This window comes from Drosophila elegans, unplaced genomic scaffold (assembly GCF_018152505.1).
Source record: "Drosophila elegans isolate 14027-0461.03 unplaced genomic scaffold, ASM1815250v1 contig_149, whole genome shotgun sequence".
Taxonomy (NCBI): domain Eukaryota; kingdom Metazoa; phylum Arthropoda; class Insecta; order Diptera; family Drosophilidae; genus Drosophila; species Drosophila elegans.
The window spans coordinates 21,293,501-21,307,394 of record NW_024545513.1 but is presented as its reverse complement, the minus strand read 5'-3'; the positions used below and the strand labels follow the sequence as shown (position 1 = coordinate 21,307,394).

The 13,894-nt window shown below is 41.6% G+C and overlaps 1 protein-coding gene across 1 annotated transcript; it reads right to left on the bottom strand.

Annotated features, from left to right (window-relative positions):
- Positions 1–9,169: 9,169 nt before the first annotated feature.
- Positions 9,170–10,070, bottom strand: LOC108147680. Its single transcript, XM_017274377.2, has one exon. The coding sequence runs from the start codon at positions 9,917–9,919 to the stop codon at positions 9,407–9,409; it is 513 nt and encodes a 170-aa protein (XP_017129866.1). The 5' UTR covers positions 9,920–10,070; the 3' UTR covers positions 9,170–9,406.
- Between the last annotated feature and the right edge of the window lie 3,824 nt (positions 10,071–13,894).

Genomic DNA, 13,894 nt, shown 5'->3' with positions numbered 1-13,894 from the left:
ATTTGCCCGTTATCCCGTTTTTCCCGTCATTCCCGTATTTCCCTTTTCTAGTGCTCGACACTAACTTCATTTGCCTGCCCCCCCGCGACGCAGTTTGCCCGTTTTGTGCGGCACAAAGTATCAGGAATTGTCACCCGACTACCGCCTAATAAACCAGCAGTCGGTCCCCTCGTTCAGCAGCGTGTCCTGCGGCTGCTGATAGCGCTGCTGCCAACTGGACTTCTCTCCGGATGTGCGACTTTTCCACCGCATTTCCATCCTTTTAGCGCAGATTTGGCGCGAGCAGGGAAAACGAGACAGCACAGCGGGAAAAATAGCCACTGAAATTGGCATTCGGCATTTTCTCACATGAACAAAGTTCTTATCTGCGGTGTGTATGCTTGACCCTTGGAACACTGAAAAGATTTTTATATTTCCGACTCGATTTTCTTTGAATATTTAAAGCTGCCTGCATATTTACTGTTTATAATTGGCGTATAAACTCATAATAAAATTTCAGAAACAAGTGGCTTATCATTATCGCTTGTCAAATATGCATAATCCCTGGCCAAAAGTTCAGTAAAATAAAAAGTGCCAAAATATTTAAGTTTGTATAAAGAGTTCGCTGGTTTTTCAATTTATTTAAATTTAGAATATTTATTTATTTAATGACTAAATCGATTTCATTACGCTTGTTGGTCTTTTAAAAATGTTTTTATTCGTCATAAAGTAGGACGAAGTATAATTATTTAAACAAATTAATTCTTCAGTAGCATTAGCAAAGTTTTTTCTCAATTTACCCCAAAAAGAAAAGACCGTCAATGAAAATATACAAACATTTAAAATGTCAATGGATGGCTCTTAGATTGCAATGATAAAGTTAAGACCTTAGACATCGTAGTAGTATTCTTAATTGATTTTTCCTCAATGCAGGACAACAAGAAAGCGCTGATACAACGCAAACTCAATCAAACTGTCAGCGACAATTCGGTTGGCCTCTTTCGCCGGGTTTTTGCTGCCACGCCCAGTCGTTGGTAAGCGGGAACCAATAAACAAAGCATCAATTCCCGAGTGTCCTGTCGCCTCTGACCCCCGAACCATGACCCTCTATCTGTGCGTTGGTGTGCACACCCATGTAATAAAAGCAAAGCATACGCGCAGCATTTAATTAAAATCGTGCGTAAAATGCAACACTCGAAGGTCACGAAACACTGTACAGTGAGCACTGAATGCTGAACATTGAATACTGAACGCTGAATGCTGAATGCTGAGCTCCCTCGATGGAAAAAGCAAACACCTAATTAAATTTATTAAGGGGCAAGCAACTCGAGACTGCTGCGAAATTGTGTTTAGGTTTAAGTTAAAGTGTAAGTTTAAGTTTAGCCCGCTTTCCGCACGGACGGCAAACTTTCTATTTGGCTGTTTGTGTGTTTGTCTGTTGGTGGTCCGCATCCGAGAGTGCTGCATACTTTTGTGCGCAATGCAACGCCTTTTAATGACCGAGCTCCTGCTCCTGCAACTGCAACTGCTCCGGCGGTCACACCACACACCACCCACAACCCACCCATGCTGGCATCACATTTTTTGCAATTAGCGGAATTGTTTCACATTTGCTTCACTTTCACACTTCTCCACCTTGCTCCACCGTTCCATGGCCTGCAGTTTATCTGCGGTTGCAGTCCGACACCCCTTGGGCATGTCACTCGCTTGACTGCCCGCGGACCCCCTTGCAGATCCCCCTTTTAGATCCCCCTTTCAGACCACCACCAGTTTCTGAGTGTGTCCACTATTCGGCACCCCCGGGATGTGCTGCTAAATCTTTTAAAACACATCTAAAAGCAAGCTGGCAGCGGGTGATGCCGGGTATGCACAAACACTTTTCTGCACTTTACTCTCTCTTTGCAACACACACACACAAATACACACACACACACAAACACACACAAACAAACACACAGTTACTGGCGATTCAGATGGCTGCACTTTAGTGGATAACCCAGTTTTCCCCGCTTAAAAGGTTTCTCCATTTTGGAGAGTTTTTCCGACCGCTTTACATAAGTGTCGCCTCGATCTGGCTTGTCTGAAGCTCATTTTCAGGTATTTCCCAGTTTGTTAGTTTTGCAAGACATCAAATGGAGTCGTAACGCGAAGAAAGTAATTCGGAAGCCACAAAACGTTGAGAAGTAGAAGTAGGACTTAAGTCCTTAAAAAATAATAAAACCTGTGTAAGTTAAATTCTTGAGTTTCGATATTGACTTAATATGCTGTTTCGGAAAAACGAAATTTCTTTATATAATGCTAAAGTTTAGCTAACTAAAAACAGTGTTCTAGGAAATACTTTTCATTTGACAAAACTAAATATCAAAGAAAAATTGACTCGAACCATTTAATTTAATGTCAACTTTCTCGCATAGATAATGAACTATGACCATAACATAATATTGAAAACTTAATTGGCCTGCCGTTAGTGATTCGAAATCGCTCTGAAATTCAAATACATCTTTACTGTATTATAAGGTGAAATTGAAATTAAGTTTCATACACCAAATAATACAGTATGGACGATTAAGTTATCGCAAATTGCTACCTAAACGTCGTAGAAGAAGTATAGAAAAATGGTCGTGTTAGTTCCTTTTGAAACTATATATTTATTGAAATCTCAAATAGATAGTTATAGTTCAACCTCACAATTATTTGATAAAAAAAATTGCACTGTAAGCAATCTCGTTTGCCCCTAAAAATTGCTCAATATGTATACATATTCCAGGATGCGGTTTTCCAGGCCGATGTACCTTCTGTTCTTCCATTTCCGGCACTTTTCTTTGCCATTCCTCAGCTCGGCAGCAGCAGGTATCGCAAACCTCAAGGCGTCCATCTTTTTGTTTACATTAAATCAACGCACTGCGGAGCAGGAGACACTCGCACACTAAAGGGAATCATGCCGACATTATGCCATTACATTTGCATAATTATCATTATGTGTGTGGGTGTGGGTAAGGGCTCCACGCACACACTCCCACACTCCCACACTCACTCACTTTGCTTTCTTGAGTAAATGTTTGCATTTATTTGCATTTCAACGGAGTCAAATAAATGTGAAAGCTCAGCGTTTGCGGAAGTACATAAGTCGGAAGGGCGAGCGGCAAAGTGGGTGGGCGAAAACAGCGATGGCAGCTGTTTCAACTTTAAATTGAATTCAAATTGAAAAACTTTCGTCCCGTGTCATATCCCTCGGGCATATCGATGGACCTGCAAAGTGGAGTCACCTGTTGCCCAAGGCCAAGCGACCTGCAGGCAATCAACAGGTGCAACAAGGACTTCGCGAGCCCCACGGGGTGACATCGCCAAGGATGTTCTTCTTCCAGCAGGAAAGTAATCCAACTCAAAGGGATTTAGTTCTGCTTCTCTCTAATGGTGCATTTTTGAGTTAGCACGAAACTGTTTCCACCCTAATGTTGCAAGATCTTGCTATCAATATGGTATAAAGTAAAGTAATGTACAATACTTTTTTGTCAAAGCAAATCCTGAACATATTGTAGGTCCAAAGGGTTTTTTTGTTTTTTAAACCGAATAAGTGACCGAACAGAAAACTAACTTATTTAAAGTCCACAACATAATTATAATGATGACATGATGAAAGATTGGTATCTTACTGCAGAACAAGCAGAATAAACATTGATAATTTAGAAGATCATAATAATAACAGTCGAACATGAGCTAAATTTTTTATTAAAACAAAATGGGTAAATTGAAATAATTTTATCAAACTTTACAGAAAGATTTTTTGAACCTGCTTTTATTGCAGTTTTTGGTCAATTGGCAGCATGAAGCTTCTGAAATCTATTTTAATTTATAGAAAATAAGCCATTGAAGGTTTTGCCACAAGACAAGCATCTACAGACACCACCACTTGATAGATATATAGAGACAAATTTGTATTAAGAGACGTCTTTAGTTTTCAAAGTTGCACTTCAATTTTTGTCGCGTCTGAAATTCACTTATTTTATTTTATTTCCAAGAGCCTTTCGGAGAAAAACAACTGTTTTTCCACTCTTGTTATTATGCTTTTTAATGTTAAAGTCGTCGGAATGATGTTTTCGAATTGCCCATATAAATTTGATTTTTCCCGACAAATCTGATGCCCCTTCGGTCCTCCCCTTCCTACCACATATTTTTCCCCCCACATCTTCTAGTGTTAGTCCAACTGCTCAAGGTCATCATAGCGCTCATGGCAAGGGCACTAAAATGGAAAAGCCAAAAGCGACATAATGCCGCATTTTTTCGCAAAGGAGCAATGTGAACTTTCCAATTAGGTAGCATCTGGTCCCAGTAGCTCGCTTCGGAAAGCTCGCTGGTTCGATGAGTGAGGGGAAAATGCCAAAATGCCAAAATGCCCGAAATTGTGAGCTCGTCAGTGGGCCGTGGTCTGTCGAACGAAAATCAATGTCACAATGCCTTCGAAAGGAGCGCCAGCTGACAAGTCAGTCCCTTCATTTCGAAGGGCTAAACAAAGGCCTGACCACTGCCGAAAATGAAATGGAAATGGGAGTGGGAGTGGAAGTGGGGATAGAAGTGGAACTGGAAACGGAGGCCCACGTACGAGGAGGTGACAGGCGATACAGTCCGCTTACGGATTTTCCTCCGGGCGGGGCGAAATTTGGTCAGGAATTGGGAAACTGGAACACATTCGAGTCCGGGGACACACACCACTGCGGTGTTTTCCACCTTTTGGCTATAGAACGGTAACAGGAAAAACAGCTAAGGGTAACAGTTTTCGGGAATCGAGACTGCAACTAAAACTGCAACTAAAACTGCAACTAAATCCGCCTCATATATCTATAGTTGGGACACTGAGGGAGCATTGAGGGAGCACTGAGGAATCGTCCATTAGGGCAGCGTCAAAACATTCCTCTGCTGGTACACGAAATTTGAATTAAAATTAAAACTCTGCACAAGCCCGGTGCGCCGCACATTGTTTTTGCTCGTTCCAAAAAACATTCAGACGATTACCAAATTGGAATACGTTACAAATTTTTGCGGATTAACAGAGGCAATAAAGACTGAAGCCCCGCATGTTCGGTGTCTGTGTGTGCGGGCGACTCGCAGTGAAATTCACAACTCTAGCCACCCCAACCACTCATTTGCCTCGTTTGGGGCATACACTCACACACTCACACACACACACACACACACACAAACACACACACACAGACACTTGTTGAGAATCATAAAAATTTGATGTGCTTAAAATTTTCATAAAGCTGCCAAACAATGCCCAACATCAACAGCAATATCAACAGCAGCAACACAACCGAAAAGCCCGCAAAACAAAAACAGAAGCGAATTGCAAACAATTTTTAAAACTTGTTTGGGCTTCGTTATAAATAACAGAAAAAAAATGAAAAATAAAAAATAAAAAACAGAATAACCTAACTTAGAAACGTGAAACCAAATTTGTTTAAATACAGTTGTGCACTTTTTTTGGGATTCCGGATTTTGGGGAAGTGCAATGCAAGGGCATAAAATAGCGACTCCTGAACAAATTTCAGACTTGGCTAAGAGGAAGGCAATTGAACGTTAAATCGACGAGAAACCGAAACAAGTGGAAACTTAAGATTAAATATGAAGAAGTGAAGTCAAGATGCTCGAGTACGTTCAAATATAAAAGTAACTAGGGCAGAATCTTGTTGATGCTTTTATAGCGAGCAGCTCTAGCTTTAAATTTTGAAATATACATAATACAAAAGAAAGAACGCGGTGGATGGCGAAAAACCAATATGAATAAATGAAACGATTTGAAGTTGTTCAAAGGTTTTTTTATAGCAGAAAAGTGTAATCTTTTACAAAACATAATTAAATACAAAATTACTTTTTTTAGGATTTACAATTTATTTATTTATTTATTATTGTAAAGGTTTCCTCCTAACGCTACAAGTTTTAAAACATATGAATTACTCAGTAAACTAACAATTGATAACGAAAATATGTACGTAAAAATACATATTCTAAAATTTTCTGTACCTATATTTTTTAAAGTTCTTTATTGAAAAGTAAAACCTTCATAAAGTTATGATACATTTTTTTTGTTCGTATTAGCTTTTTCTTTTAAAAAACCAAACTAATAATAATAATATTGTTAGTTAAGCAACTTTGCAATGGAGTAACGTGTTGTGACGATTTTGTGTACCGTTCGAATCCAATTTGCGTAAAGTAATGAACTCGGTCTCCCCACCTTAAGTTTTCTAAATACAATTTTTTCTTCTCCCTTCGCAATTTGTTCTTTGTCTCAATATTAAATATGATAAGCAATAGCTTTTGACCGTATAACCCTTGTTTCAAAGTGTGTATCGCATCCTTGTATTGAAAAAAAACTTATTCATATTAATTCGTACTGTTTTTTGCTCAAAGTCTTAATGTCTTTAGAATCTGAAACCCAAATGCAGTTATATTTTCCGTGCTCCACAGTGTAATCAAAAGCAATGTTTGCATATAGCAAAATATTGCGATACTTACTCAATAGTATTTGGCCAAAGTTTTGACCATGATGTTTTTGTTGTCGCCATCAAGCCGGGCCGAATTCAGTGACAACTATTGGACTACATGTTGGCAGCTCGATACCGGTCGTAGGGGGGCATTAGCATGAACATTACGGCTGACTGCTGCCAGGGGAACTTCCGTCCGCATCGCAACAAGGTGTTCTTAATGGGATTACCTTGGGTTGGTTTTGGGGGGGTGGGGGCAGCAGCCGATTCTTTGTCGCCACCAGGCACGATACTTTCGAGGGTACTTTCTCTGGCATTTCGGGAGGAGTACCAGTATCGTGCATCCATCGCATTAATTTCGAGGCGCAATTTGCGTGCTTGCCGTGTCGATAACAAACTGGGTGCAAGTGGCATTCGCTAATTGTTGGCCATGTTTTTGCTGACAATTCGCTTTCGGCCAAATAATTTATGCAAAACTCACGAAATTGTCACGCAACGAAGTTAAGAGTGCGGCGAGGATGATGATGAGACGCTGTTAATTAATTAATTAGCCCCCGTCCAGCGGGGCGTGGCCAGTGGTTTTCCTGATTTATGATAAGAGCGCTTTTCCCCACACCCACAAAAGTGTTACCCACATTTCCCGCATTTCCCGCATTTCCCGCTTCCTGTGTACATTTTGCGATTTGGTGAAAATGATTTCCTCCCGTCGCCCAACACGCAAAAGTGACATTTTTATTGTTGGCGTTTTGCATGTCGTGGGCGGGGCTGGCCAACCGGCTGCTGTATCATCATTAGGCCAACTCATTTCTGTCCTGCGCAGCGTGCATCATGTTGCAAACAGGCAGATGGGGCACCAAGTGGTGAAGAGGGGAAAGGGATAGAAGGACGACGGGACCTTAAGGTGGCCCATGTTGACGATGCTAATTAGCCTCCGCTCCGTCATTGTGCCCAAGGACACCCTTGTCCTTGACAGACAGACAGACAAACAGACGGACAGATGGACAGACAGAAAGACAGTGGCACGAAAAAGCAAAAGGTCTTGGATAACAAATGATCGCCGGAGATTGTTTTGTGTTTTTATTTGCCTAAATAATTTGCACTTACACATCTAACATAGTAAGTTCAAACGGGTAAGTTGGCAGGGACTTTTCAAGTCATTAAGGGGTTACAAAAACGAATTTTACAGAATTTTTTCTAAGACAACTTTATGGTTTATTGATCTAAAAATTTGGTCACACATCTTTTAACTTTCTTTAAAGGCTTTTTATTAGGAAAAATATTTATTTGGAAGAGAGCTGATCTCCGAGAACTCCTCTCAAAAAACAAAACTAAACTGGATCATCCGAAATTAAAAAAACCAAAAAGTTTTCGTTTGAGTTATGTTAGGTCTATTAATTATTGAAATTAAATAAAAATTAAATGAAATAAAAACATTATTCGATGAGAAAAAAACTTTGCTTAATAACTATAAAATACTTAAGCTTGCGTTAATATTAGAGACTAACCAAACTAGCCGTTAATGTTGGTCACTTTGAAAACACCATTTTGAGAAAAACGCGTTTAAAGTTTGTACTTGTACTTGCAAGCACTCTCAAACGCCTTTTTAAATTTGGGTGTAACTTCAAAAATATTCACCACAACGATATGAAATTTTCTGTGTGTATTCTTAAATATATGTACACTAAAAAAGTAAATTAAAAACTATTTTTTTCTTCATTCTTTGTGTATATGAGCCCACAATCCATTTAAAAAATATTACAGTGAATGAGCTGGCAGAATCAAGTGAAAATGATTCCACAAATGTCTCAATACAATATTAAGCAGCTGTTTAAGTGCTTCTTCGTGTCTTATCGCCAACAGTGGAGTTGTGCCTAATATCCTTAGACGTCTTTCAGGGTTTTTCGACCAGGACCTCTCTGCCAATCGCCGCTCCCATCTTTGGACACTCAATAATCCGCCAGTCAGCAGTTGCGCTGTCCCGTTTTGGGACTCCGATTCAGCTCCGTAAAGGGCCGGAATTTGTGTATTCGGCAGCGACGCTGGTATGTGGTATTATCATCAATTCCAGTGTCTGGCGAGGTTGGTGGCCCCCACCTGCACACCGCCCATTAGAGGCACCCAGCATCCCTCGCTTCTCGTTTCTCGTTTCTTTCATCCAAGTTGGTCGTCTTTAAAATATTTTCGGAGCAATGTTTCCATAAATACACAACACAAAAAGGGGGCAGGGGTGTACCGTCAAGGGAACACGCACCGAAATTCGCATCGGTATGGGTGTTTATGTATCTGTGTGGGTGGCCGTAAGCAACAGTGGAGGAAGAATAAACAAAAGCTCTGCTCGGCTATTGTTTGCTTAGGCATACACATATAAACTCCTCAACACACACACACACACACACAGCGAAACACAGAGTGGATGAAAATTCATAATTCCCTGAACCACACTGCGTATACGCAATGCTGGAAGCGCTTAAATCGCGCTGCGAGAAATTGTATGAATAATAAAAACCAAAAATTGGCCTTCAAGTGAAACGAAATGAAATTAGACAAAAGTTCTGATGACTTTTCGCGGCAACAGACCCGGGGACACAGAAATATAGTAGAGGACCAGGCCAGAACAGGCCAGGCCAGTCGACAATTTGTCAATTGACGCGCATCCAGTCGCTGGCAGCTCCTTCCGCCCGACTGCCTCTCAATGCCAGGACACCAAGTCAATTTTCATAGACATTTTACTGCAGTCCATCATTTTGCCCCGCCCCTTTCCGTGTCGCGCCCCCTTCCCCAGCACCCTTTGGAACGGTCTTTAGAGCTTTTCGAGTCCATCTGGCTGGAATAAATACATTTGCCTCCTCCGGTCCTCGCAGCATGATCGTTCATCTAATCGAGGGCGAAGCCATGGGGAATGGGTGGCCACATCAAAAGGTTGCAGATGAGGGGTTCCTAGGTGGCTAGCAATCGGTGGCAGTGGCCAGGACTTCCAGGTGCAGCTGCTCCTCCTGCTCCTTCTGTTCCTCCTTGGTCTGCTTGTCCCGTATATCCGTGGCCTCGTAGGCACTCAGCCAGAGCAAGGTCGCCAGCGAGGTCATCAGGCCGCCCATGATGGCCCACTCCCAGCGCTGGTAGAGATCGGCGGAGATGCCCGCGTAGCGTCGCAGGACGAACTGCAGCGCCAGGTGCAGGATGTGCTCCACGCTGCACCAGAGCCACAGGGCCAGGACCTCCATGGCGGCTATGCCCAGCACCAGTTCGATGAGGAAGGCGGCCAGCCAGCCCATCCGCCGGCGGTAGCTCGTCGGCAGCACCTCCAGGTCGTGCAGGAAGTGCAGGACGGCGCAGTAGGCGATGTGGCCCGCGAAGACGGTGCCCGGCACCACTGGGAATCGCTCCAAGTCCAGCAGACAGCTGCCGCGCATTCCGAAGTGCACAACGCTGGCGAACAGCAGCACCAAAATGGAGGTCATCTCTGGAGGTTTACTCGCAATGCCTTTGAAAGTTTAACTAATTTTCTATGAATTTATTTTGCGATTTTAAGACTTAGCTCTAAGCTCGAATTTGGAAGGCCGAAAGGGTGTGTGTGTCAGCTTCAACGAAACGTTATGAACTGCTTAAAGCGGGCTCTCCAGCGATTGAAATTCCGAGCGCTTTGACCCGGTCTATGTGATCTGCTCGAAATAATGGCTACAAATACCTGATGTCAGTATTTATGTGTTAAAGAATATTTATATATTTACATTAAACAGGTGAACGGAATTCAGTTAAAAAAAATTGAACACCAATTTGAACTTTTTCATAATATGTGGGTACTCCTGAGTAAAAGTCCAATATAAATTTAGGTTCCATCCAAAGTTTGGCGACATTTCGAATTAATTTTATTTTTACTGAAAAGCACTTCTAATAAACCGCATTGTAAAAAAGAATCCCTCGCTTGAATTGTTGCTGAAGCTCTGATTTTAAGCAATTTTTCCAATCTTATATGCCTTTTAAAAAATATATCTGTAGTGGAAACATTTTTATTTGTTATTATTAAATTTTATTCGAGTACAAACTTTTTTTTTATAGGATATATTTTAAGACTCCTGATATGTGGGCTGATTCTTACTTGGATAGCTGTATAACAGTTTTAATTGGTTAAACTGATTAAGCATGCTACTTGTTTTTATAAGAAAATCATTAAATTTCACTTTCTTCATGTTGCTCAAATACCTAAGATTTGAAATGCTCTAGATGTTAGAAGAGTTCGAAAGGCAATGCTAATCTAATCGCTGCGTTGGTGCTTCCAACATAACTTATTCCGCTTTTTAATTGCCAGGACGAAGTCTTAACACGCTGGCTCAAATCCGCAAACGAGGGGCCGCCGCGCTGAGCTAATTCTGGGCTAAGCCATATTTCCAATTAATTGTTATTCGCTCTGGCGCAGACAGTTTCCATGCATTTAGCAGTGCGCCAGGTCATTAGTTGACCCTCAATCCTTCGCCCCGCAATGCCCCGCCTCCCTAATCCCTTGTCACGCCCATTTATGTTCATAAATTATGCAGTCAACCTCTGATGCTCATTGACCCAAAGGAGAAAAAAAAGAAGCAAATGCGACCCAACCACCCAGTGGGGCAGCTGTCGAAATGTTATTTCTTTCCTTTCTGCCCGGTTTTTTGTGTCGCTGTTGCTGGGCGGGGAAAACCGTTTGATCCCTTCCGGCTTAGCTGGGACTAAAAGTAGAGCACGACGAAAATAAAATTAAAAAAACAGACTGACAGCGGGTGGGTTAATCGGAAGCAGGATGGGCATTTCATCGCCAGAGACAGCTTTAAATTTATTGCAAAGGCGAGCGCCATAGAAGCCAGGTCCAAGTCAAAGACAAAATTATTTATATGCCTTTAATGACGCCCCTCTTTTGTGGACAGATAGGGAAAGTTTTCATTTTGGCTGATCAGTTCGATTTTTGTTCTCTTTTGGGGGGTAGAACAATATTTTGCAACAGGGAGTTGGCTTTGATTAAAGAGCTGACATTTTGGGGGCTGACTTGCCAGCCAGTCCATTGAAAGTTTTGTTTTCCCCACATCCAAGCACGTACAATGGACTTGGGGAGCTGGGAAATGGGTGTGCCATCCCCCAAGAACGCTCACTATTTGCGTATGTAGATTCCGACCAACATTTCGCATTTATTTTGGCTGCTGTCGTACAGCAAACAGTGTTGCAACAAAAGGGGTCACCAGATCGCTCCGATATGAAATATGAGATGTGGCCCTATTGTCTCTTTTGCCTGCTTTTCCCTCATATATATATTTATGTTAAATTCATGATATTTAAATTAGTTAGCCAACTAGTTTGTCCTTGGTCCCTTCACCCCCTGACCCCTGACCCCTGACCTTTGCCCCTTGGGGCCGGCTTACAAAAGGACACCCTACTGCACTGGCCCAACATTCAATTATGAGGCCTCGAATCAGGGTCTCTACTCAGACTTTAGCTATGGCTATGACTATGGCTATGGCTCTTCCTCTCTATCTGTATCTGTATCTGTATCTGGCTCTGACTCTTGGCCTAAGCTCATCTGCCATTAGCATTTCAAATGCCACGCATGGAGAATGGCGGAGAAAGGTGGAGAAAGGGGGGGATGGCGTCAAACTTTTACCATTTGCCTGCGAGCAAAGCGGCAAACGACAAAAAGCCAGGCAAGCTGGCCAAAGTTTGCCATCATATATCTTGTCAGTGTGCGATGCATACGCTATCGGCGGCGCCCTTGTGCCACGCCCCCCTTGCCCACTGGTCAAGTAAATGAGTTTTCCTGTGGCTTTTCCACTTTTGTTTTTTTTGTTTTTGCCTGCTCTGCCGTTTGACAGATCAAAGACCGACTAATACACAGCAGAACAAAGCACACCACACACCACACACTCGCACGGATCGAATGCCGCACCGGAAATGGATATTTAATTAAAGTTCTCTGCTTTTGTCGTCGGCTCTGCGCCGTCGCCCAATGGAGAATTGAAAGTGCCTAATGTTCAAATGATGGCCACCCAAGTCTTAAGCAAAGGTGTGCAAATATATGTTTAAGCACGTGTCGCAAGTCGCCTTAGTCCGAAATCAATGCCAAAGTGGGTCTCCCTTTGGTGATTATAGTGCTTTATTTCTTCTCTAACACCTTTAGGGCAAGTAAATAGCGCAAGTCTAAAGCTTTTTTATTTGGGCAACAGTTTAACTTATTTACAATATATATTTGATGGGTCAGAACCTATTTTATATATAAAGCATTCTAATTGATATAATTAAAATCACAATTTAATGATTATTTTTTTGCTCAAAACAATAAAAGCTATTTTTTTGCGAATAAATAAATTATTATATTAAATGAACAATCATTGCTTGCGATCCCATCTTTAAGTATTATCAATAAAAACTATTTATAACATTTTATAGCTGCTTTCTTGCCAGTGTACCTATCGCAGTTCAGATGAGTAGCTGGTTTTGTGCGCTGGCGACAAACTTTATGACTCTTATCTTAGCTCATGGTTCGAGTTAGCCAAAAATGTCGAAGCGTCGAGCCTCTCGGCTCCCACCAAAAAGTAAATTTCCGTTGCCACCCATTAACCGTAGAGCCACCAGCTATCCACACACCACCCACAACCGACCACCCACCACCCATCTCTTCCATCCAAGGCTCATCAGCTGAGTTTTCAAACTGCCTCACGGCCAAATGCATAAATATTTTCACTGCCAGCCCGCAACGCCCACGTTTTACCGCCCTCCGTGTCCGCCTCCTGCTCTTGCACCCAACAAAATTATGCGAACATTTTTGTTATTAAAAAGTTGAATGAATAACCGATTGTCCTGAAATCAAAACTCAATATAACCGATTAAAAGACTTTTATAAAAATTATATCATAAGCTTTTGTTGCGCTTGGAAATATTACATCACCAAATTATTTTTAATGTATGAAAATTTGTTGCCACAATGAATTTCATTATTTGTCACAATAATAATTTTTATTACCCAAAACACAAGCATTTTCTTTGTTTCCGAAAAGTTTTGCTAATAATTCCTCAATTTACGACCCTTAATTCTCCATTTTTTCTTTTCTAAATTTTCGAGTGTACTAGCCGCGTAAAAAACTTAAACACGGGCATTTTTCATATAAATTTATTTGGGAGGCTGTACATGCTGTCGGCCCATGGAGGAATGTAGGCGTGGCAAACAGACTGGGTGCTACATTTGCATATTTGCAGCAAAGCAGCGCAACGCAAAAGTGTCATAAAAATTCTACATTTCAATGAAATGAAGTCAGAAAACAACAAGGGCAGTGGTTCGAGGGGATGGGACGAAGTCTGGACAGCTAAAAGTAAGGGCAATAAAAATGTTATACGGCAGCAAATGCCGTGACAAGAGATGGCCAACGACGTCCAGCCGAATATTTAAAATTTGGCAATGATTAAAGACCCAAGAGGGA

Bases quoted from the DNA above. Each gene is read 5' to 3' on its own strand.
- LOC108147680 (XM_017274377.2), bottom strand. From the start codon at position 9,919: ATGACCTCCATTTTGGTGCTGCTGTTCGCCAGCGTTGTGCACTTCGGA.